Here is a 26,422-nt window from a genome sequence, read left to right as displayed (position 1 = left end):
AGCCTGCACAGGCGGATGAGGTAAATGCAAGAAGACATAATTCAGAGGAGGGACTTGATGGACCTCACTCTGGCCGCGTCCGCAACCAGCATCCGCTGCACCTTGCCCAAGATGGCCCTCGTCCTTTCCTCCGACGGAGAGGCCAGAAGCGACACTGTGTCGAGCTTCGCTCCCAGAAACAGTGCGTCTTGCGCGGGCACCAGGTGGGACTTGGCTTAGTTTATGGAGAATCCCCGGTGCGTGAGAAGTTGGACGGTCCTTGCCGTGTGCTCCACGGCGAGCTCCGTCTTTGCTCGGATGAGCCAGTCGCCCAGGTAGGGGTAGACGTGGATCCCCTCTCGGCGCAGCTGCCCCGCCACGGGTGCGAGGCACTTGGTGAACACCCTGGGTGCCTACCTCAGTCCGAAGGGAAGGGCTCTGAACTGGTAGTGACGCCCTTGGACCACGAACCTGAGAAACTTTCGGTGTCCCTTTAGGATGGGAATATGGAAGTAGGCATCCTCCAAATCCAACGACGACAGGAAATCGCCCTCCTCCAGCTGACCCAGGACGTGTTGGAGGGTGACCATCCGGAACTTCTGTGCCTTGATGAATTTGTTCAGTCGTCGTAGGTCCAGGATGGGACGCCATCCTCCCGTCTTCTTCTTCACGAGGAAGTATCTTGAGTAAACTCCGGAGCCCCGAAGCCTCTTTGGGACGAGCTCGATGGCGCCCTTCTTGAGCATCGCCTTTACCTCCAAGAGAAGTTGAGGGACGTGATGTTCTTTCCTGGCCACAGGGGGGACGCGCGGGCACCTCTTTAGAAACTCGAGCGCGTGACCCTGAGCTAGGGCGTCCAGCTCCCAACGGTCGGTGGAGATGGACTCCCACACGCTGACGAAGCTCGCCAGCCGGCCTTCCACTGGGGTGCTTCAGTGGGGGCCCGACCCCACGGCCGGTTCAGTCCTGCTTCGACGAGGCTTTGCCGCCTTGTTCTCCTTGGCGACGACGGCGGGGTCCGCCTGACTTGCCTCGTCCCCTGTAAGCTTCCTGCGACGACGAACGGGCCGCTTGACGGTAGGTGGAAAATCCGCCGCCGGAACCTTTGGAGGCACCCTGTTTGCCTCCGCCGCTCCGAAAGGGCGGCCGCCGTTGCTGGAGAACCGCAAGAGCTCGGGCTGTCTCCGTGTCTGCCTTGATGGCTTGAAGGGAATCGTCCACTGTTTTCCCATACAGGTTGTTTCCGTCGAACGGCATGTCCAAGATCCGGTCTGCACGTCCTGACGGAAGTCAGTAGCCTTGAGCCATCCACGCTGCCTAAGGCACACGCCGTTGCCCAACTGGCGAAATCCAGTGTCAGCGATGTCCGTCGCAATCGTAATGGCATGGTCCGACGCCACCTCTCTCCAGCAGGGGGGCCAGTTTGTACCACAACTCCCTGTCGTAGCGGGCTACGATAGCCAAGGCGTTGGCCGCCTTAATCGTCGTCGCTGCAGACGAGATGACTCTGCATCCCATCGTATCGAATTTCTTTCCCTCGCCGTCCGGCGGGGAGGTTGACGTAGAGGCTGCGCCCCCCCCCCCCCCCCCCGCTTTCTTCCTGGCCGCCGCGGAGACGACCGAGTCCGGGGTCGGCTGTGCCCGAACGCACAAGGGGGCCGCGTCCGGGACCCGGTACTTCTTCTCGTACCGATCCCTTCTAGCCAGCGTCGTGGATGGGTTCTTGAGGAGGGCGAGGCCCTCATCCCAAATATCGTCCAGTAGAGGTAGAGAGAGGACCGTCTTCCTCTTGGCCTCGCGCCGTTGATAAAGGAAACCTTCCTTCTCCTCCGGGCAGAGCTGGAAAAGCTCGGATGCCCTGGCGATCATGGAGTGAAACGATCCAATCTCGTCGGTCGGGGAAGCCCGGGTGGGAGGTGATGACGCCAGATCCTCGTCGTAAACCTCGTCGTCCGTACCCGTCGCGGCCGTGTCAGTCCCCGTATCATCCCCACGAGTCGTGGACGGGGAGGAGGGCTGAACAGGGCGCGATGGCTGAAAAGGAGGGAGGATGAATCCTTCTCTTAGGGGGAGGGCTCCCAGAAGGGCCTGGCTCCGGGTCCCCCGTCGGGAGCGGTTCCTCCGCTGGTGGTAACGGCAGTCTCGTCCTTATCTCCGAGCATAAGGACTGTATAGCCAACAAAATGGCCGCCGAGTTGTCTTGCGGCACTGGTTGAGGGGAGTCCGACGGGCGGTTAGGGGCCCCGTTGGCACCCTCGACATTATCGTCGTCTCCTACGTCGGGATCCCTCCCGACGGGCTGGTCTTCTTCCACGCCAACGCCGTGGCTTAAGACTTCGATCAGCTCTTCCTCAGAGGTTGAGGCCGAATCCACAACGACCTCCTGCCCCCCCTTTTTCTTCTCCGGAGGTTTCATGGGGGTCCTGTCGATGGGCATAAAAGAGGACTCCCTCCGCGGTGGCAGGGAGACTGAGCCCCGAGGTCGCCACCACTGGTGTAGCCTCCACAGGCTGAGCCAGGGCCGCCGCGACTGTCTCGATAGAGGCCTTGGCCGGATGGATTAAGGCTTTCACCACCTTAGGTGCGCTCACCGCCTTCTCCTTGGGGGGAGGGTCACTGCCTCGCTCCCCCTCCGATGGGGCCTTCGAGCTCGACCGGGGTCTCTCCAGGAGCTTCGCCGGGTGCTCAGCCTTCCTCTTACCCGAACCAGAGCGTTGGCTCCTGGTTGATGGCGCCGGGGAGGATGCGCCCTGCCTGGCGCCTGTAGAGCCCGACCGTTCGGCGCTCCCGGTGCCAGCGGACTCGCGGTACTTGGCCTTGTGTTGGACCCCCGTCGCCGGGGCGTCCTCAAAGGTCTTAGAAGACCGCTCGGACTTCTTCTTCTTCTCGCCTGACGGGCTCTTCCCTTCCAGCCAGTTGGCGAGACGTTGATGGCGGTCCTTCATGGTCCGCTCCGACATATTCCCGCAAAACGCACAGTCCTTCTCCACGTGCGTCTTGTCCTCATGTAGGCAGTAAAGACAAAGGGAGTGTTCGTCCTCCTTAAAGACATTCTGAAGCTGGCATCCAGGGCAGAACCTGAACAGCTTTCCGGGCGTTGAGCTTCCCTTCTCCTGGGCCATGTCCGAGATGGGCCTGAGAAACTTCTGGAGTCCTCCAAAAGCGTGGCTCGACGAAATCTTCACCCTTGAGGGGGCGTAGACGAATCCGACACGGGTCCCCGTTGATCGGAAGAAACGGTGGAGCTTGAGGCTCTTTTGACCGAAAAATAGAAGTTTTTTGAGAAAAAACGTGAAAAAATAGCACTAACGCTCGAGAGCAATAGCACGAGGATCCCAACACTTGAATCGTCAAAAAGTACCCATGGTTATTAGGGAAAGTCCACGTGTACCATGGGATGAGATTGCATTGGATCTTTTGGGGCCATTCAACATTGGAGGGACCAGAGATAGCTATTTGCTGGTGGTCATAGATTTATTATCCAAATGGCCCGAGATATGTCTACTTAGAGATATTTTCAGCAGTAGTGTTATGAAATTTTTAGAGCAACTATTTTGGAGAGAGGGTTTTCCCAGGAAATGCTTGTCTGATAACGGCTCTCAACTAGTGTCTAAGGAATTTAGAGAATTTTTGGAGAGGAATGGGATTGAACAGGTAAATACTTCTCTCTATCACCCCCAAAGTAATGGTTGCGTAGAACGCTTCAATAGGACTTTGATGGAAGCCATTAGAATTGCTGTAGCAACTGGTGGAGATTGGTTTAGGACAGCGATGGAAAGGACATTCCAGTATAGAATAACGCCTCATAGTGTAACGGGATTAACCCCCTTTGAGATTTTGAGAGGTAGGAAACCGAATTCACATTTATGCCCAGGGTGGATGGGAAAATCCAAGATGGTTGGTGTGGATTTGGAAACAGTGAGAAGTAGAATGTTTGAATCGGGAGTTAAATCTAAAGAACGATATGATCAGAGAAATTGCTGTAGGGAATTTAAGATTAATGAGGGTGATTGGATCAAGATCAAATTGCCTACTAAGGTTCGCAAAGGAACATCTTTGTATTCTGAACCTAAACAAGTGGTGAAAGATTTAGGCTCCTCAGTATTGGTCAGAGGAGGAGGTATCTGGAACAAGGAGAGAGTAGCAATTGTTAAGTTTGTCAATGGAAGGGAGTGATGGATCTGCGGAAGAAGGTTATGTATACTGCTATTAGTATACTGTTTCTCTATAGGTATCATCTAGAGAAAACAGTCATGACAAGTTACTTTTCAAAATTCTACTTTAGTTCACGTCATGTCCTGTGAATGTATTTCAGGCCAACTTCAGGCATAGTTTTAAATTGTTAGTTCAAGGAAAGGAAGGAGGTGTTAGGATATGTATAAGATATGTTAAATGAAAAGTAATTTGTATTGTTTTATGATATTGAGACATGTTGTCCACGTTCACTGTATAATCAGAATGTTCCCATGTCATCATTTGCCTCTGTGTCTGGAACGTGGATCCTCAACTTCCAGAGGTTCCAGGTTCCAAGGGAGAGAAAGCAGAGAAGACAGGCTGCTGTGGACGGTTGTCAAGTCCCTCCCGGGGGTCGTGCTGTAATACTTAAATAAACGATTTCTTTGCGGCACACTACAAGGTTTCTGGTGGTTTCCCTAAACATAACACTAATCATACTGGGAGACTTCAACATCTGGTTCGAAGACAGTCATGCCAACTCACTGATTGAGCAACTCGCCACCATGAAACTATGACAACTAGTAAAAGGGGCAACTCATTCGGCAGGACACACCCTGGATGCAATATTCGCAGAGGAAAAACTCATCACCACGGCACCGCCGATACAAATACTGTGGGGCGACCATCTCATCATCCCATTCGTAATCACACTGCCTACTCAAGCCTACATCCAACCTCCCAAACTCACAGCCACCACAAAAAGAAACTGGAAAGATGTCAAAAAAGGCAACCTATTCGAACAACTGGAGTTAACCAAGCCCTCAACAACAGAACTAGACCTAGCTGACCTAGACGGGAAAGCTGAGATACTACACAAATGGGTTGCAGATACAATTGACAAGATGGCCCCAGACAAACCATTCACACCATCAAAAAAGAGAGCAATGGCAAAATGGTTTACCCCACTACTAAGCACCATGAAAAAAGAAAACAAAAAGATGGAAATGGAATGGAGGAAAGATTACAACCCAAACATAAAAACAATGTTCCAGAAGCAAATTCGCGCATACAAAAAGGAAATTCAAAAGGCAAAGAGAAGGCATTATGATGACAGAATCACAAATGCCACCAACACACAAAAAGAAATGTTCCGTATCATCAAAGAAATGAGAAACACACCAGGCTGTGACAACACCCCAACCCCCTCGGAGAAACTATGCAACAACCTTGCAGACCACTTCAAAAAGAAAATCAATGACATCCGACAAACCATCCAACAGAGACTAATCAGCAGCGACTTACAACCAAACAAACCTAAATCAAAACCGCTGCACAAACTCAATAACTACCCAGAAATATCAGCAGAGGCATTCGGAATGCTGATAAAACACAGCAAGAAAGCGGGCTCACCGATGGATCCCTGCCCCCCGGACATCTACAAATCAATCCTCGGACAAGGAACACCAGCAGAATACTTCAGAAACCTTCTAAATCTATCACTGGCAACAGGAACAGTACCAAGGATCTTCAAATCGGCTTACATCAAACCACTTCTGAAAAACACAAGCGGGGACATAGATGACCTCTCCAACTACAGACCAATCTCCAACATCCCTACCCGGCCAAACTCCTCGAAACCTACGTATACAAACTAACCCAAGAATACGTTGAAGAACACCGCCTGCTAGACCAAGCTCAAGTCGGCTTCAGACCCACAAGAGGTACAGAAACAGCTCTACTATCCATCTGGGATGACCTAAAAACAAATGCAGACTCCAACACAACATCTGCCCTTATCCTGCTCGACCTCTCCGCAGCCTTCGACCCAGTTAGCCATGACACCCTAACCAAAAGACTAGAAGACATAGGCATAACAGACACAGCGCTACGCTGGACTAAATCATTCCTAGCAGACAGAACTGAAACCGTCTGGATCAAACCCTTCAAATCCACCCCACGAGTCAATGACTGTGGAGTACCACAAGGATCCTCACTATCACCACTGTACTTCAACATCTACCAAACCCAAGTAATCAGAATCTTCAAGAAACACAACATCAAATGCTACAACTACGCAGACGACACTCAAATCTACAAGATCGAAGACACCCAAGCCGATCATTCAAACTTAACCGACTGTCTAAAAGAAGTCTTCAACTGGATGAATGCCAACAACCTGAAAATCAACCCAGGAAAAACCGAAATCATGATCATATCCAAAGACCAAGAGAAGGAAACTGCCATCCCGTGGCCAACGGAAATGGGATCTGCACCATCACCATCTAAGGTAGTAAAAAATCTGGGAGTCCTGATGGACAACACCCTAACCTTAGAACTGCAAATAAACGCAACAGTCAAGAAATACTTCTTCCTCCTCCACACGGCAAGAAAAATACTACCTTTCCGCTCCTTCACACACAAAACACTCACCATCGTCGGCCTCATCATGTCAAGTATCGACTATGCAAACAGCCTCTACCTCGGTATACCGGAATACCTACTTAAGAAATTACAACTGATCCAAAACACAGCAGCCAGACTACTCCTCAAACTATCCAGAAGAGACCACATCACCCCGGCCCTTAAACACTACACTGGCTGCCAGTAAAACAGCGTATCATCTTCAAAACAATGTGCATAACGCACAGGGCAATCAGCGGACAAGGAGCAGAATTCCTACAAAAAAAAATAACAATCTACAAGCAAACGAGACCGCTCGGATCAACCAACGAAATCCGACTGGAACAAAAACCTTACATCAAGAAGAAACTCGGAGGCACCGCTTTCTACCACTTAGCCGCGAAAACCTGGAACACCACCCCAAAAGTAATAAGGAACACCAAAGATCAGCTTAAATTCAGAAAACTACTAAAAACCTACCTCTTCAACACCAGAGACTAAAACTCAAACAATAAGACAAACGACTCAAAAAAAGAACACTGACAAACCCATAGAACGACAGAAGTACTCCAAGCACCAGTAGGGCTGACGCTGGACACAAGGGTCCACCTGCGAGACCCAGGGAGACGGAGGCAACAACTCCAGCCAACCCTTACCATCCCCCACCGCCCGTACAGCCACAACTAGGTATCACAGGGCTGTGGAACGGACGAGATACCACCAATCACCCCACAATCGGAAGTATGGACACTAGCAGCTGCGCTAATCATGTGGGGGAGTGAGGAGCATGCAAAGTTATTAAGGGAGGGGGCGGAGGGGACAGCTAAATCCTCAAACGGCCTCGAATGCAAAAACGGGCACATACCTCCTGAGGCACAGGGCGTACAAGCATTCCCTCGTGTAAGATTACACAAGCCCAACTGGCTCAATCCAGGATAGAGATACCAACTAACCAATACCACTAACAATTTCCTTCTCTGCATACACCTCTCAAACTCCAAATCAAACACAACAACAAACCTCTAGCACAGCAAACAGCAAGAACTTCACTACACTGCAACAACAAAACAAAACACACACAGACTCGCACATCAGCACACGACGACTACCGGCCGCATACACTCCAGGCCCAGCCGATGGAACCACCGGGCTGAGGCTGCCAACAGCACATCACTGCTCTCTTGCAATTTTTCCAGCCTCCACCCACTAACCCACCCCTCCCTCCCTCCCTCCCTCCCTCTTTCAGAGCCGCCAGAGCGCCAGGGGACCACTCCGGTGGTGATAGTGCGCGGTACAAATGACCTTTAACATTAACATGGAACGCCCGATATCAGTTGGATATGTGCTGTCTGGTGGGTGGACATCCAGACTGGGCATTGGCTGCATTAGGCCTGAAGGACGCATATGTGAGCAACTAGGCCGGAATGTGCTCAGCTAGCTGCATTTTATTAATCAGGGGTATAGCTGTGTTCTAGTTGAATGATTGTGTATAGTAGACAGTAAGCGTAGTGATATGATGGTTATCTTTGAAGCGCCTGAGACCAGGCACGTGAACAGGATGGCAGGGAACAGAGCGACACACTGACTCAGACAGGGGGCTGGGCTTACAGTGACAGGAGGGGGGGGGGATACAGATATATAGCAAAAGCATGGGCAACAGGAAAGCATGGTACACAGTGATACACGTGTGGGGGCATGTTAACATTCAGATTTCTAACCAGATGCGATACAGGCTAATGTTCACAGCTCCACCCAAGGGTGGGACATGCCTACATTTGCATTTCTATCTAGAAGCGACTCAGGCTAACGTTCACAATCCTGTCAGGGTCTGGTGCAGGCTAATGTTCACAGTTATAACTTAGTTTACAAATCTACCCAAGTGCGGCATTGATAAAATTCGCAATTCTGTCTGGGTCGGGCACAGGCTAATGTTCACAATTCTAACCAAGTGCAGCATTGCTAACACTCACAATCCAGTCTGGGTCTGGGGTAGGCTAATGTTCACAACTCCAACTAAGTGTGGCATTGCTAACACTCACAATCCTATCTATAAGTAACGCAGGCTACTGTTTACAAGTTTAACTAAGTGTGGCATTGCTAACATTCATAGTATGTCGAGTGGCAGAGTTTTAGGGAGTAGAGCAATTGCTCTACTCCCCGCCCATGCCATACTTACTTTTGGGTTGTTGCTGGTCACTGGCTTCCCCTTCGGACACCTGCTGACACTTTCTTGAGCCGCCTCTGTTGGCGCCGCCCTCTGCATTGTCCACAAGGCTTTCTGGGGCCTGGGTCCAAAATACCTTCAGCTATCCCTCCGCAAATACCTCCCCTCTTGAGATCCTCGCTCCTCTACCTCCAACTCCCTCAGGGTCAGTCGTTTTTCAAAGAAACGAGCTGGGGGGTAGATCTCTGCCTTTGGCTGGGGCCTCCCTCTGGAACAGCCTCCCTACCACTCTAAAAACAAGGAGACCCATCTCTGGTTCCGGAAGCACCTCAAGACCTTCCTCTCTGCTTCTGCCCTCGCTCCTCCTCTCCCCTGTTGATCTGCTCTTTTGGCACTGTGCACCTGGTCACCATCTGTTAAGTTCTCTCAGACTTTTTACAGTACCTTTGTATTGAAGAAAAGGTGCAGCAGGTGCCTTCTGTTCCTGTGCAGCTCTGCAGATCTCACTGTTCCAGGGCCTCAGTCGTGGGGACAAGAGGGAGGACTGCTGGAGATGCCTGCACTGCAATTGGACGGTCACTGTTCGCAACTGGCAATCTTCAAATCGATGGCTGTTCAGTGTTTCAGCTCCTCTCCGTCTACCGCAAATAGCAACACTGCGGTTCCCTGCTGTTGAGATGGACTTTCCTTGCTTCTGGGGTCCCGCACTCTTGAGGGGGCTCAAGCTCGGTCAGTCCTGCTTCCTAGGAGTCTGGAGGATCTTCCTGGAGCTCTAGGCCAGCTTAAAAGCAACGCACACAATCAGGTGTTCCTCTCCCTGGCTATACAGTTTTCCAGCAGCAACTTCGGAAATTCAACCAGCTCTGAGAGGGATGTCCAGGTGGCTTACTTTGGAGTGAATTGGTCCCACCAACTCAAGGGGAGAAGTCGTCCTTGTAGGGGCTTCTCGGTCAATACGAATTTGGAGTCTCAGCACAGCAGCAGGGCTTCACCGGGTAAACCAACAGTCCAGGAGTTGCAGCAGGCGTCCTCTTCAAGTTCTTCGATACCTTCGTCCAGTGGTCGAGACTGCCTTCCAAGCCAAAAGCCTCACTTTTTATTCAGTTCTCTCCCATTCATTCCAGCCTAGCTGTCACTCACCCAGCAGGATGGCTGTCCTTGCCGGACAGTCAGCCAGACATTCACCACAGAGTGCATTTGGGTCTCGTAGCAGACTAAGCACAGGGTGTTTCGGGCACCTCCCTCACTTCCTGCCTACCCCAGACACCCTGGAGACAGAGGGAGGCTTCACTTGTGAATCCTGCCAAAGGCAAATCGAACAATGAGTCCAAACCTGGTTTGGCACGCAGAATAAATTGCAAGAAGGACCTTTCCACAAAGAAATGGCGAAAAAAGAAGACCGGGGCCATTTTGATATACATAACACTGTTGGGTGCTTTACTGCAGCTGCAACCTCAGCCCGCAGTAAATGCACACCACGGTAGTTCAAACGAAACTACTGCCACCAGCCATTCTGTGAGGAAAGTGGAACAAGCATTTTTACATGAGAAGCTAGACAAAGGGGATACTAGGTAACCCCTCCAGCACCCTATTGTAAGATAGGGTGTGCCTCAATGAAGTTCCTGTAGTAACCTGTGAGACCTAGAAAGGCTCTCACTTGGGTTTGAGTAGTAGGGGTGGCCCAGTCTTGTACAGCTTGTACTTTGCTAGGCAATGGCCTTATTTCACTTCCTCCTACCTCATGTCCAAGGTAGACCACTTTACTCTGAACATTTGGCATTTACTTGCCTTTATAGTCAGATTGGCATGCTCAAAAGCCTGCAATACATATCCTAGGTGGTCAATATAATCTTTCCAAGTAGGGCTGAACACTGCAATGTCATCCAAGTATGCAATACAGAAGTCCTCCATCCCATTCAGAACAGGATTCACCATCCTTTGGAATGTAGCAGGTGCATTCTTTAGTCCAAAAGGCATAACCTTAAACTGGTAGAGGCCCCCTGGGGTTGAAAATGCAGTTTTCTCCTTGGCATGGTCTGTCAGATCTATTTGCCAATAGCTTGAGGTTAGGACCAATGTACTGAGGTACTTGGCTGAACCAAGTTTGTCCACCAGCTCATCTGTCCTAGGTAAAGTATGCAAATCAGTCGTGGTGACTGCATTAAGGGCTCTATACTCCACACAGAATCTCAACTCCTTGGATCTTGCTTTTGGTACTAGCACAACTGGACTAGACCATGGACTTTTAGATGGCTCTATTACCCAGAGATCAAGCATCTTGTTGATCTCTTCCTTTATGTGGGTCTTACATGGTCTGACTTTCCATAACCTTTACTTTTAACAGGTAAACAGTCACCAGTGAAAGTCTCATGCTTGCTCCAAGGGGGTCAAGTCTGGTGATAGTGAAAACAGAGGGGCAAACTGATTTAACAGAGCTTTGCACTCCTCCTGTTCCAGTGTGAGATCAGAAGAGAGATGAACTATCTTCTCATCTAAAGGTTATCCCCTGAGGAGGTCAGCTAGAGGCTCACTCTCCTCCTCCTCCTCCTCCTCCTCCTCTTGAGCAGAGGCTAGAAGCAAAGCTCCCAGCTCGACACATAGGCCTTCAGGCGGTTGGTGTGATAGACCCTCTGGGTAACCTTAGGCTTGTACCGCTTTCCCCCTTGATTTTGACATGTGTGCCACCCCTGTGGCTTGGATTCCCTTTAGGACTGTGGCGGTGACTGTGGCCCAGTCGGGGTTGAAGTGGGCTGTTAGTTACTTTCTTTGAGAGCCGCTTAGTCTGTCACTTTATTTTCTTTGCTACGGGTTTCCCGTTGACTTTCGGACTCGGGGTATCAATGCGCTTTGGGGCATCGTTGTCCACCGCGGGCCTGTCCGTCTTGCTGAGGTCCTACGAGAGCCGATGCACTGCGTTTCCAGGATTTCGGTCTCCCTTTGCAGAGTTGTGTCGACTTGCCCTGCAGCGTAGTTTGTCTTACATTGGATATGCCTGGGGGTATGTGATGGCCGTTTGCTACATGCAGCATGGTTCCCGATCCCTGCAGTGCCTGGTCCGAAGTCCCTTTACTTTGCTGGAGCGTGATAGGGAGCCCGTGGTATCCCCTCGTTCCCTTGCTTCTGCAATGCAGTTGCATGTCTGGGTTCCCCTCCTGTGTATACGTCCGGCCTCTGTCTTTCTGCCCCAGTGGAGGGCTGGTCAATGTAGGCCCCCAGGTTAGTTATGCTTATACGGCCGTTGTCTGGCCAAGTTATTCAGCTTGCAGGAAAGGCAGTTGATGCTTGAAGCAGGATGCTCCTTAACATGTTTTTTTAATCGCTCGCCGCCTTTGGAGGTGCTCTGTTGGTGGCGTGTTGCCTGGCAGATGCACCCTCTTTTACTGTAGGGGCGTGTTGTGCAGCTGCTCCCTCAGTGTGGCGTCGGAGCAGCGGCGTGGCTCTCTCCGGTCCCCCCGGGCCCTGCCGGTGCCTAGTCTTTGTTTCGCCTGGTTTGACGGTCCGGATTATCCGAGTCTTTCTCTGGGCTTGGTTGCCGGTCCGACGTTCCTCGTTGGGGGCGAGAGTACAGAACGTCTCTTTTCCGTTCCTCTGTACTCTCGCCTATGTCTATCACACCAACCGCCTGAAGGCCTATGTGCTCGCTTTGGGGTGTGGGTGGTCGCCTGACCCCCTTCCCTGAGTTCTCCGACAGTGTTCCTCTTGGAGGTGTATTGCTCTCTGCTTCCTCGGTTTGGGTCTCTCCGCTCGCCTCTATTGATTCGTGCTCTGGGAGGAAGGCTCGCAGGCTCACACTAACGGGCGTTAGCTGGTCTTCCTGCGTCGCTCCGATTGCGAGATTTACACTGGTGCGGTGTGCATCGGGGGAGCCGCAGTGGAGGTCTGTCCTTCCGTTGTTTGTTGCCTGCCGGGAGCGCTATGTTTGAAGCGTTTAATCCGCTTTATTGTCAATCTTCAGTGTCGCGGCACGGGTGGGGGGGGGGGGGAGAGATGGAGCGACGCTCAAACACGTCTTCCTCTCACGGCCGCCATCTTGGAATCCAAACAGTATATTTTAATGCCAAATTTGTTATTCCGGCTTGGCTTTGTAAGGCATGATATTTTAATACTTTGCATGATTGAAGTGTTTTATGGGATGCTTTTCAATGTTTCCTGACCTTCAAGCAGGTTATATTTTCAATATGGTGGCATTATGTTTTATGTTCATCTACTGGATGTATTTATCAAATTTTACTAAACCTATTTGTGTAATTAATGTTGTATCCAAAAACAAAAGGTGGGGACCCCAACATGGGCATCTGGAGTACGTTCAATATATGCTAAATAGATAGGATGCCTTATGCACTGAAAGACTCAAATGTGTTTCAGAAAATTGCATGCCGAGGACCAGAGAGTGTTCATTATTAAAAATATATCCTTTTATTCTGTTACAAATTCATAAAAATCATTTCAAAACAATTCATTTCAAACAAACATTTTTTGTAAACAAACTTTTGTGTGTGCAAATAACGCATTTTTGTGTAAACATTTCTCCTATGCATAAATCGCTAATACACAATTCAACCATTCATTTCCACAGCCAAAATCTGGTTTAGATGAAGACTTTCTAAATAACTTTTGCAGTAGCAATATTCCTACTGTGACAGTCCACCATTGTACATCAAGTACAAGTATCCAAGATTATTCTAGTAGTATTCCTCTAATCATTGGATTTCCTTTTTTATAGTTTCAACTTGACATCAATTGGCCAGATTTTTCATAACCATTGGTCAACGTCTTCTTCAGGATTAGTAGACTTATTCAAAGGCTTTAGAAATGCTACAACATATCAAACAACAACACAATTTAGAACTTCTAAAATTGCTTAAAAACAGACATTATTAAAAAACACAATCTCTGAACAAACTCAGTATGCTACGGTTATTTCATGGGTGGGGAACAAACTCAAATTTAGTATATACTCAAAACCAAAAAGTTAGGGGTTAGTTAACCTCCCTATGCAAAAGAGGGTAAATAAATTACCATTATAAACGTTGGCCAATCAGTCCCCAACTGTCTTCAAATAGAAACCTGGAAAGCACCCTTGCTGTACATTCCTGCTATAGCTCAAATGATAGCTCTAACAAACATATCATAGAGTGCCAATAGTTGTAAAGGCGTGTCAAATTTGGACAAAACAAAAAGGCATTTTTACCTTTACTAGGCATCTAGCTAACCAAGATATTCGTGCTTCGCCGCTGCCCAATTCAACTGTAGTTAGCTAAAACAGAGAGGGGTGCGGGGGGGGGGGGGGGGGGTGTGAAAGACAAAACTATATTGAACATCAAAGAAAAATTTGAAACCATTGAAAAACAAGTTAATGAGTTTATTAAAATAACTCAAACAATGGAAAAATTGGCTAAGGATATCAAGGAGCTAGCATATCCCTACTTGAGCCCCGACTACCAAGGACCACAATATTGGAAGGATCAAGACAATGGTACTACGGGCGCACTTCCTAGAACAAGCGAGTGACCTTCTCCGACACATCTTCAGATGACGGAGACGGTAGCCAGAAGGGTCCAAGAGGCAACCAGTACAACTCTAGACAGAGAAATAGAGGACATGCGAGAGGAGGCAGGAGAGGTTTTCAAAATGTCTTCCCTTATTTCCCCCCGTACGGCTATCCTCAAGGGTTCAATATGCAAGGTCAAGGTTTGCCCTTCCCTCCCCAGGAACTCTCTTTTCCACCCCAGCAGGTAGGACCTACAAAACTTGTGTTTGAAACGAGAAGAAGGTCTTACAGAAGGTGTTGCGCTCACCTGGTATCCACGAGGACACCACCCAGCTGTGGGGACTCTGGTGCCCTTCTCAGCCGCTCCCTGGTATAATCAGCGGGGATGTTCTGCCTGGAAAACAGGTGGGCAATGTTCAAGACTGGGCAACTGGGGTAAGAGCCTCCCAACACCCTGTACGCCCGCAGCCCCTCCCTGGACCTTTCCTCACCTTATGGGTTTTGGCATGCTCTCCGTCTTGCCTTCTTGGCAGGGGTGCATTGTCCTTTGTGGGCGAATGCAATCTAGTTACTTCACCGATGCTGCCCTTTAGAGTCTTTCAGGTAGGTCTCATTAATGTTCTACTGTAAGCGTTTCTTGGATTCAATGTCGTCTTTTCTCTCTCCTTGGGTGCGCGGAAGCTCCCTGTGGAACGTTGGCTGAATTTGGACTCACCGGCAGGTGATGGTGTTTCGAGAGCGCCTTGATGCGGTAAGTAGGCGCTATGCGCAGCGCTATGATGCATTGCCTTTGCTAACCTGTTGTCTTTTGTTCCCATAGGTTGCGGTGCTCACCCGGAGCAAGAAGTTCCAAGGCGGTGCTGGTCGATGGGCGACTTGAGAGGTAAGCTGCCGGCACAATTGTAAATGTCTAATGTCTTGTTTCTCTCCTTTTGCAGATCCGACGGTCCGGGAGGCTCGCTCTTCCTTGGATGCTGTTTGCAGGAGCAGAGGGCAGCTAGCGGTGGAATCACAGGTAAGCTGCTGCTAACAACGATGTCCCTTTTGTTTTTCAGGTGCTGTTCTTCCGAGGTTTGCAGATGCTGCTCAAGACGATGAGCGTCACGTTGTAGGATTGCAAAGTAACGCGAAGCGTGTTCTCCAAGTCGGGTGTGGTTTAAATAGCATCAAGAAAGTAGTCCAGGTAAAATAGTCCCTAGGCTACCACACCCAAAACACTATACCGCATAGCTTGGTTCCAAGGAGCCAAGCTATGTGGATGCCTCCATGTTGACTGGCATTGAAATAAAGTAGTTCCCAAGCACAAGTCTTCACTAAGTATGAGCCTGGCGCCAACGGCGCCAGGACTGGCCCCAAGAGGGCCTAGGCAAAGGATGCCCAAGCTTGTTGGGGGCCCGAGCCGAGACCCCTCATGAACCATGGGCCTGCCGGGGGGGGGGGGGGGGGGACAGGGAGGGGGGTGTTTCAGGAAGTGGCTCATGACAGTAAGTTCACCTCCCGTGGTATTTAACCTCTCTAATAGGACACTTTCATCAGAAGAAAGCTCACTTTTGGAAAAGGGCTTCTCCTTTATTCCTATGAAGAATCTGAGTCAGATGGAGACAGAACTACGCGTCGTGTTCCACGAGATGCTTAGTGAAGGTAAAATGCCTTTTGTGCAAAATTCGACACCCCTTTACAGCGATTAGCATTCTACAGATCTAGAGCATAATGATTTAACATCGCTATTGCAAATAAGTAACATACTATGCTTTAGCCATAATTTTGAATCTATTGATTATACTTTTTTCAAAGTCTGCAGGAAGCATACTTAGCTGAATACTTGGCCTCCGAAGTGGAAATAGAAAATTTGTATTCACTTAGCGAACGCTAGTGAGAAGAAACAGTGTGAAACCACTAGAACCAGACTTTTTTTTGGAATGTTGCAAAAATAGATTTTTTCATAAAAAGGATGTTTAAAAAGGTATAGGGGCGCATGAGCATGGCTGCCTGAGCCAGCGTCTCCTCATTCAGGCTGAATCATTTTAAATTAAAACAATCTAAACAGCAATTTTACCCCTTTTCTTTCTACGTTCCTGTTCCTTAACTACTGGGGCTCCTCCGACGGTCTTTCCAACAGAAATCGGATCCGCCTTGTGTGTTTTTTTCGAGTGGAGACGTGAGACTTGGCCTTCTCCTACTCTGCTGTAAGCCGACCCTATGAGATCCTTCCCACCTTCCCGCCCTGCGGACATCCTGAGCGGCGATCCACTCCTCCTGCCGTGACACGCCTGGCGCCGGCTCCAACTCCCTGAGCCTCCACACTGGGCCCTTTTTATTAGCCCCCTCGCCTCACGTTGCCCTGGAGACCCTTCACAGTGTGGGCCCGTGCGAGTTTGCAGCCGATCGCGGAACCTGAATCGGGACCTCAAGACCTCCTCTTAGCCCCTGGAGCCTTCTCTTCGCTGGCCAGAGCCTGGGTGAGTTGGTCTCGGTCAAAGGCTGTGTTCGGGTGATCCCTCCTGAGACCCCCTCTCTCCATGCTGCCCCCGGAGCCCCTCCTGCTTCACACGGGGTCCAGGTGAAGCGGCAGCCACCTCTCCGCTCCTCGCTGCCCCCGGAGCCCCTCCTGCAGCACACGGGGTTCAGGTGAAGCGGCAGCTGCCAATCTGCCCCTGGAGCCCCTCCTGCAGCACACGGGGTCCGGGTGAAGCGACAGCCGCCTCTCCACTCCTTGCTGCCCCCTGAACCCCTCCTGCAGCACACGGGGTCCGGGTGAGGCGGCGGCAGCCACCTCTCCACTCCTTGCTGCCCCCGGAGCCCCTCCTGCAGCACACAGGGTCCGGGTGAGGCGGCAGCCACTTCTCCGCTCCTCGCTGCCCCTCCTGCATCACACGGGGCCCGGGTGAAGCGGCAGCCACCTATACACTCCTTGCTGCCCCCGGAGCCCCCTCCTGCATCACACGGGGTTCGGGTGATGCGGCAGCCACCTCTCCACTCCTCGCTGCCCCGGAGCCCCTCCTGCATCACACGGGGCCCGGGTGAAGCGGCAGCCACCTCTCTGCTCCTCATTGCACCCGGAGCCCCTCCTGCTTCACACGGGGTCCGGGCGAAGCGGCAGTCGCCTCTCCACTCCACACTGCCCCAGAGCCCCTCCGCCATCACACGGGGTCCGGGTGACACGACTACCGCCTCTCTACCTGCTCCCTCGGACGTTTCTCATCATTGGCCCCGAGTCCACTTTTGGCGCCATTCTGTACCTGGACTACTCCAATTTCTATTCCGTGTGCTTGCTCCCTCTGTCTCTACTGTCCTTACCTACCAACTTTAATCACTGGACTTGTGTCCACCTTTGGCGCCATCCCGTATCCCCCTCCTGTCGCTTTATACTCCCCCTTCTCTCCTGATCCTTCATTGTCCACTGCCTCTCCCTTCTGTAACTGCCTTACTGGTCTCTACCCGCCACATTCTTAACTCCTACAACTACGGCCCTTCTCTACTTGTCCCTCTCCTTGTGCTTTGGTATGCGATCTTCCATAACTCCCTTCCACCTCACTCTTCCCCCCTCTCTCCACCCTTCCTCCTTCCCCTTTCCCTTCTTCTCTCCTCTCTCCTCCTAGTCCTAATGCCTAGTCCTCTTCACTATCATCACCCTTGCTCCTCCAGTTACCCCCAGTCCTTCTCTCACCGCCCTAACCTTCTTTACCCCCCCCCCACTGCCAACCACTCTGCCCTCATGAACACTGCTCTCTGGAACGCCAGATCCATCTGTAATAAAACTGCAGCTACCCTGGATTTGTTCTTTCGCCGCAACCTTCATTTCCTCTGACTTACTGAAACCTGGAGTCCCCCTCATAACACCTCTGTCCCTGCATCCTTGACAACCTCCTCCTACTCCTCCTTCATTCACACCCCCCACCCCTCTGGCCTTAGCGGAGGCGTCGGTCTCCTGTACCAACCAAAATACATCTCCTCCTCTTCCTCCTCTCTAACTCTCCCCTCTTTCCCTTCCTTTGAATTCCTCTACAAGAGATTCTCCACTCCCCACCCTATTTCCTTCCTGATCATCTATCGCCCCCCTGGCCCTCTCTACCTTCTATGAAGACCTAGATCACCTATCACTCATCTCTCCCTCCCCCTCTCCTCCAACTGTACTTGGCGACTTTAATATCCAACTTCCTTCTCCCCCTCAATCTTCTCCCCTCCTCTCCATCCTCAACTCCTACCTCCTCTCCCCGCTTCCCTCACCCCCTACTCATTCCACTGGGTCAACTCTTGACCTGATCTTCAATTCCTCCTATCCCTCCTCCCCTGTCTCTTCTCTTCCTGTTTATCTCTCAGACTATGCTTTACTCTCATTCTCACCATCTCCTCTCTCGCACTCCACTACTGCTAATCCCTTCCCTCCAATCTACTCGCGTCGTGACCTTCGTAATTTTGACGCTACCCTCTTTTCTGACACTTGATCAGCTTCTCTTCCATCTCCCCATGACTTTGCTCTACTCTCTGCGGAAAATGCTCTCTCTTCCCTTTCCTCTTCTATCTCCACTGTCCTAGATCAACTTTACCCTCTTTCATCCTACTCGAAGCCTTCCCAACCCTGGCTTACCTCCCATCTCTGTTCTATGCGTCACATTCTCCAGCGGTTAGACACACTCTGGCTCAAAACTCCCTCGCTTTCAAATCAAACTTCTTACTTTTCTTACCATGCACTTTACAACTCTTGTCTTGCAGCAGCTAAATCCTCCTACTACTCTAACCTTCTCCAGTCTCAAGCCCCCCCCCACCCTCGTCGGATTTTTCAAACTCTCTCCCGTCTTCTCTCTCCTCCAACTCCTGATTCCCGCGACCAACTCCACACTCTCCTTCTGACTGCCACTTTTTTCTCCTCCAAAATCCTCACACTCCGGCAAAAAATTAACTCCCTCTCTGACTCCCCCCTCTCCTCCCTCTTCTACTATGTCCATCTTCTCACCTGTTTCCCCTTCTGAAGTCTCCTCCCTTCTATCCAAAGCCCACCCCACGTCCGCCCCCTCTGACCCTCTCCCCAAGATCTACCCTCTTCTTATCCCTTACCTTACCACCTTCAACTCCTGCTTCTCCTCATCAACCTTTCCCTCTACGTTCAAACACGCAACGATTATTCCTATTCTAAAGAAACCCTCTGCCGATCCACTTCTCACTGCTAATTACAGACCTATCTCTCTTCTACCTTTCCTTTCTAAGCTTCTTGAGTGCATTGCCTACTCTCAACTCTCATCCTTTGTTACTTCCTCCTCTCCTTCCTCCATTCCAATCTGGCTTCCGTCCAAACATTCCATGAAACTGCCCTCACCTCTATCCTTAACTCACTCCTCTCTGCTCGTCATGCTAAGCAATCCTCTATCTTTATTCTACTTGATCTCTCTGCAGCTTTTGACACTGTCGACCATCCACTCCTACGCCATACTCTTTCCTCCTTCGGATTTAAAGGCCCTGTTCTAAAATGGCTATCCTCCTACCTCTCCTCCCGTTCCTTTGCTGTTTCATGGGAGGCCAGTCCTCTCCTTCCCTCTTATCTACGGTGTTCCTCAAGGCTCTGTACTTGGTCCTTTCCTTTTCTCTCTTTACACCTCTCTCATTGCCCCTGTTATCTCCTCGTTTGGCATTTCCCATCACTTCTATGCTGACGATACTGAACTCTTTCTTTCTTTCTCCTCCTTCACACCTGACCTCCACCTTAAACTCTCCTCCTGCCTCACTGCTATCAAGAACTGGATGTCCTCCCGCTTTCTCTCTTAACACCGATAAAACCGAAGTCCTTTTCTTCCCCTCCAATTCTCTTCCCCCCTCCCTCCCCTCCTCCTTTCATTCACTTTCCTCCCTCTAATCTCCAGATTTCCCCCCAAGCTCGCAATCTAGGTGTTCTTTTTGATTCCTCTCTCACCTTCTCACAACACATTTCACTCACCTCCCGACCTGCCGATACCACCTCTACAATATACGCAAAATCCGTTCCTCCCTCACATTCCACGCCACCAAACTCCTAATTTCCTCCGTCATCTTCTCCCGCCTCTTCTACTGCTCTTCTCTAATCTTTGGACTTCCCGCATATCAACTTGCCCCTCTTAAATCCATATACCACTCTGCTGTGCGTACCCTCTGTCTCCTTACCTCTCGTGACTCCAACTCTTCCTCACTCCCTTACCTTGGCTGGCTACCTTTCCACTCACAGCTTAAATTCCACTTTCTCTACATGGTCTTCAAATCCCTCTATGGTCTTGCTCCTCCTTATCTCTCCTCCCTTCTCTCCTACTTCCCATCCCGCCCCCTTCGCTCCGCTGACCATTTCCTCCTCACTGTTCCTCCTTCCCCCTGTGCTTCCTCCCGTTTCGGCTCATACCAACTCCTTGCACCTATGCAGTGGAACTTACTCCCTCTTACAATCCGCTCTACTACGACCTTCGCCTCATTTCGCACTTCCCTTAAATCCCTCCTCCTCCATTGTCGCCCTTAAAAACTTCCCCTATCACCCGATTCCTCTCTCCCCTTTCCAACTCCTCTCTTCCTCTTCCACTTTCCCTCGACCTGTCTAACTCCCTCTCCTCCCCACCTCTTCCCTCTCCTTTCTACCCCCCTCAGTTAATTGTTCTTTGCACTGTTTTGTTGAATGATTCAAATGTAAATTTTGCTCCCATTGTTAAGTGTTGGTTTTTTGTAATCTGTTCCATTGTACAGCGCCTTGGTGTAAAGCGCTCTATAAATAAATAAAATCAATAGATGAAATTGCCTTCTTTCTTGATTTTTAACCGTTCTTCTATTTCGCACTCTTGGGGGATAAGTTTGTTAGTGCTAACGTTTGAGCTATAGCAGGAATGTACAGCAAGGGTGCTTTCCAGGTTTCTATTTGAAGACAGTTGGGGACGGATTGGCCCACGTTTATAATGGTAATTTATTTACCCTCTTTTGCATAGTAAGGTTAACTAACCCCGAGCATTTTGGGTTTGAGTATATACTAAATTTGAGTTTGCTCCCCACCCATGAAATACCGGTAGCATACTGAGGTTGTTCAGAGATTGTTTTTTTTAATAATTAATGTGGTCTATGTTTTTAAGCAATTTTAAATGTTCTAAATTGTGCTGTTTCATATGTTGTAGCATTGATAAAGCCTTTGAATAAGTCTACTAATCCTGAAGAAGACACTGACCAATGCTTATGAAAAATCTGGCCAATTGATGTCAAGTCGAAACTATAAAAAAGGAAATCCAATGATGAGAGGAATACTACTTGAATAATCTTGGATACTTGTAGTTGATGTACAATGGTGGACTGTCACAGTAGGAATATTACTACTGCAAAAGTTATTTAGAAAGTCTGTATCTAAACCAGATTTTGGCTGTGAAAATGAATGGTTGAATTGTGTATTAGCGATTTATGCATAGGAGAAATATTTGCACAAAAAAAACGTTTACAAAAAATATATGTTTGAAATAGTTTTGAAATGATGTTTAAGAATTTGTAACAGACTAAAATGATATATTTTTAACACTCTCTGGTCCTCAGCATGCAATTTTCTGAAACACATTTATTGAGTCTTTCAGTGCATAGGGCATCCTATCTGCTTAGCATGTAATTAATGTTATATGCCATAAGACTAACGTTGAATAAAGGCCATTTGATATTGAATACCCATACAAGTAATAATTCTAAGAGGAGTCTGTTCAGTCTTCGATGAGCCTGCATTGCAGAAATCGTTAAGTACTGATGCTTTACTGGAGGTGTCCAACCTCGCTTCTCCTTAATGTCTACGGGACAGCTTTTTCCGATTCATCATACCCCAAAACAGGTGGAAGGCACCAACGTGGTAGCTGAAAGCAGCGAGAACCTGCATCTTCCCGCCACACTTAAGGCTTGAAAAACATTTCGAACAGAGGCGCCATGAGAAAAGAAAGGAAAAAACAAGGATGTTGTCTGAAAATCTTATTAAGTGTATTCTGCCTAGGTGAAAGCTAAAGTAAAGTCCAATAAAAAAACCTGCAAATCAAGAAATGGAGAAAAAAGGAAAGGAGAAGCAATACTTAAAATAAGCCATTGTTTACAGGGATAGTCTCAAGACAGGCTTCAAAAAGAAAGGACAGGGCTGAGCAGGGCATTTAGGTGTTCACTGGCTATGCCTTTAAGGTTCAATCACAAATCACATACAAGGCCCATCTCTGCACTGAAAAGACTTGTTAAAATGTTTTTATTTTGCAAGTTTTCCTGCATCCTAGAAGTTTACTCAGGTGTTCACAAATGCCAGAATGTGTTCCCTGTAAAATATCTCTGTACAAAGATCTCTCACGTACAACTTCTGGATCATCTTCTTCTACAACGGTTGGCTTGCCTTCCTTTTTCAATGCCTTTCTTTTTTCTTTTACCTAAAATAAAATACAAGGTTAGCAACAATTAACTGTGGTCATGGTAAAAGATGTTATTTTATACATCTTTCATGCTGAGAGAGGGCCCAGTGGACTGAAAATCAGAGCACCATTCCTGGTTGCAGGAAGTTATGGGAATCAGCATAGAAGTTCATAGCATAAACCAAAAAAGGCTCCACTTCAACTAGAGGGAGCAACTGAGATGAACGTTGACAACTTATAAAAGTGCATTTACAAAGTTTGCGATTGCGAAAGTAAAGGGAAACAATATCAATTAAGTAGCACAATAGCAGCACTGGTCAAAGAATTGATGAATGGTTATGCCTTTGTCAAGTGGAATTTAGAACATAATACTTTTGTACCCGTGGTCAATTCACACACTGTAATTGGACACTACAATAATGACATTTCCAAAGTTGAATAAACATATTGGTACATTTCAAGGTTTCAAACACTAGTACATTCCAGAAATAGTTCATCTTTTTTTAAATACTTCCCAATATAATAATACACAAATTACTTCTTACACATTACAAAAATTGCATGTACAAATACCAGTACTGTAACTGTGTTGCATACTGTTAGGAGGGTTTTTCAAAGGTTATCTGGGATAGGACTTGAAAACACCAACCTAGGGTTATAGCAAGGTCTTGTACAACCCAGTTGAGCAACGCCACTTCACTTAAGAAGTTGTGACCAAGTAGGAAGGCTGAACTAAGGAGTTGTGTAGTACAGCTAACACATAGCAGAACACGAGTCAGAAACCGGCAAGTAATAAAAATGACATCTTTCATTACAGTACTACTGTTAGTGTAGATTTTCATTTTTATGCATAATCTCCTTCACACGGCAGTCCCTCAGTACTTTTTGCTGGATTTATGGATGTTTGGTCTGTTCCCCTGAGTGGGATCCTTTTTCGACACTCATTCATTCTTTTACCCTATCTTTTGAGATACTTTATTTCTTTTTGTAACTCTTTCCTGGGGAAATACTTTGCTCCTAGTTTGATGGTATCTATTTAAACACAGCACCTTCTCTGCAGTGTGGCTGGGAGCCCCCTGTGCTTCTGTTTTTATTTTCTGCTATTTTCCTTGTGATAAACTATGTTCCAAACGTGGCAGTCCTTTTCAAATCTCACTTCTCTGTCTCACTCGTTGATTCCCAGACATGCATTCCATCATGTGAATCCCTCCTTGTTAAACTTTCACTACCCCTCGGCCCCCCCGACTTTCTCCCACAGCTTCCTAATCTACAGACCTCATGGTTGCGACAGACATTTCACAACCAACCTCTGTGACTTTGGAGCCACCATTCAAGTAAAACACCCTCTCCCTGACTCTCCTAGGAGACTTCAATACCTGGTTCAACATCCCCACCAACCCCATGACCCATTCACTGGTCGACAATCTTGATGCGCTCAACCTCTCCCTTCACATTAACGTCCAACCCATTCTAAAGGGCACACCCTAGATATGATATGGCATTTATAACGCACCTATACACAAGAGTTTCAAGGCAGGACGAGGCAAGGGAGGGGGACCAAAGGGAGGACAGACTATGATCCTACTAGGCCAGCTGTCATTCAGATTGCGCAAGTGCATGGGATGGGGGAAAGGGGAAAGTGAGGGCGGGGGGCGGGACAGTGCATTACATGGGCATAGAATAGTAACAAGTAAAGTAACGGCCAACAGGTGGCAAGTGCATGGTAAGTGCAAAACATCAGAAGTCAAGTGCTGGTAGTGGGACTGTAGGGATACAGCAACAGTCCCCAAGTGTGGGGGTCACCAGGCAGGCAGTGCTGGTGTGTGAGAACTGGCAGGGGAGGCACCTGGGCCCTAGAACAGGTGGTGGCCAGGAAACCAGTGCAGATTTAGTTTCAGCCAGGAGGTCAGCAGGTGAGAGGAGGAGAAAAGGCAGAAGCTAAGAGAAAGGTTTGGAGGTGCTTCCGGAACCAGAGGTGGTTCTCCTCAAGTTTTAGGGAGGCTATTCCAGAGGGAGGCCCCAGACGAAGAAAGATCTACCACCAACTCGTTGCTTGGAGAAGCGACTGACCCTAAGGGAGTTGGAGGCGGATGAGCGAAGAGCTTGAGAGGGAAGATATTTAGGAAGAGTTGAAGGTATTGAGGCCCCCAGAAGCCCTTGAAGACAAAGCAGAGTTTTTTTAACTTGCAGCTGGGAGCCAGTGCAGAGATTTTAGTCCTGGAGAGATACGATCCTCGGGCTTGAGGCCAAGGAGAAGTCTTGCAGTCCTGTTCTGGGTGAGTTGCAGAGGGCGGAGAGTAGAGGCAGGAAGATTTAGAAAGAGGCTGTTGCAGTAGTCCAGCCTAGAGAGAACCAGAGCTCTGGAGACAGTGAGCTTCTAGGGGAAGGAGAAGAAGGGTAGAATACCCCTGAGGAGGTGCAACTGGTAGTGGGATGACTTCGACACATCTAAGATGTGAGGCGAGAAGTAGAGTGTGGAGTCAAAGATGACCTTAAGGTTTTTAGCCTCGCAAGTAGGAGCAGGGGGGGCAAGAGTGTGTCTGGAAAGGAGGGAGCGGGTGTGCCGATGAGGAGAATCTCAGTCTTACTAGTATTAAGGCAGAGGTCATTGGCCGGTCACCACTCATGGATAGCAGACAGACAGATGAGGGACGGAAAAGAGGTGGCCGAAGGTAGCCTGAAAATGAGCCGAGTGTCATCCACATAGCACTGAAAGTTGGGGCAGAGAGTGGCATTGCGGTGGGCAAGAAGTGCCAGGTATAGGTTGAAAAGCCAGGGAGAGAGGTTAGACCCCTGAGGCACATCACAGGTAGAGAAATATAGAGAGGAAGGACCCAAGTCGGACCTGGGAGGGTCGGTCAGAGAGGAAAAGTCAGCCACGCCAGGGCCTGACCAGTGATACCCAGGTTATCACAGACATTTGAGCAGGATGGCATGGTTGACCGTGTCAAAGGCATAGGAGAGATAAGCAAGATGAGGACACAGGGTGTGTTCGAGGTTGGAGACAGGTCTTCACGGATGTTCAGGAGAGCAGTTTCCGTGCTTCTGGCAGCTCTGAAGCCAGACTGATGGTCATGAAGACAACCAACAGATTCAGTGTGGAGATTAAGCTGGAGATGGGCAGTTTTTCCAGGAGTTTGCCCAGGAAAGGGGTGATGGAGATTGGACGATAGTTAGCCGGGCAGGAGGAGCCATCTTCAGCTCCCATGACCTAATAACTAGCCCCCCCTTACCACTCATTTGGTCCGACCACTTTGTCGCCCCCTTCTCCATCCTCTCCCCTGCCCCTACCCCTATCCCCCCAACCAGCCTCCCCCATCACTGAAAATGCTGGAACAAACTAAACATCATCCCTGACCTAGACAAAGCCCTGCTTCTCAGACCCCCCCCCCCCACAAACACCCCCGATGGATCTTTAACCATCGACTCCTTCAACTCATGGCTCAATGACCAATTATGCTCACCCCCTCATGCCCCTCTTCCTCACTCCTTGGACCATTTCCCAAATGGTTTACTCCTGAACTGAGGAATGGCAAAAAACTAAATGAATCCTTATAACGCAAATGGCGAGCAGAAACAAACAGTCTCAGTAGATCCATCTTCGCCTTGCACCATCTCAACTACAAAGCAGAAATCTCAAAAGACAAAAAAGACCACTACAACAATCAGATTCTCAACTGTGGAAACCGCAGCAAAGAACCCCACAGAATCTTATCTGAATTAATCAAACCCACTTGTACCTCCGCCCAATCCACCCCACCCCACCCCATCACAATCACTCTGCGACTCTCTCCCTCCACTTCTACACCACTACTCTTGACAGAACAACTTCTCTTAAACTGTCCCTTTCCCCGC

The 26,422-nt window shown here is 49.1% G+C and overlaps 1 protein-coding gene across 1 annotated transcript in view; it reads right to left on the bottom strand.

Annotated features, from left to right (window-relative positions):
- Positions 1–26,422, bottom strand: part of DNAJC8 (DnaJ heat shock protein family (Hsp40) member C8) — a 285,178-nt gene that overhangs the window by 149,322 nt on the left and 109,434 nt on the right. Inside the window, exon 6 of the mRNA XM_069623065.1 lies at positions 22,514–22,585. Within this exon, the coding sequence (XP_069479166.1) occupies positions 22,514–22,585 (72 nt within the window). The remainder of the gene's footprint in view (positions 1–22,513; positions 22,586–26,422) is intronic.

This window comes from Ambystoma mexicanum, chromosome 11 (assembly GCF_040938575.1).
Source record: "Ambystoma mexicanum isolate Mex_15411 chromosome 11, UKY_AmexF1_1, whole genome shotgun sequence".
Classification (NCBI taxonomy): domain Eukaryota; kingdom Metazoa; phylum Chordata; class Amphibia; order Caudata; family Ambystomatidae; genus Ambystoma; species Ambystoma mexicanum.
The sequence above is the reverse complement of the archived record's forward strand: the minus strand, read 5'-3'. Positions and strand labels throughout refer to the sequence as shown.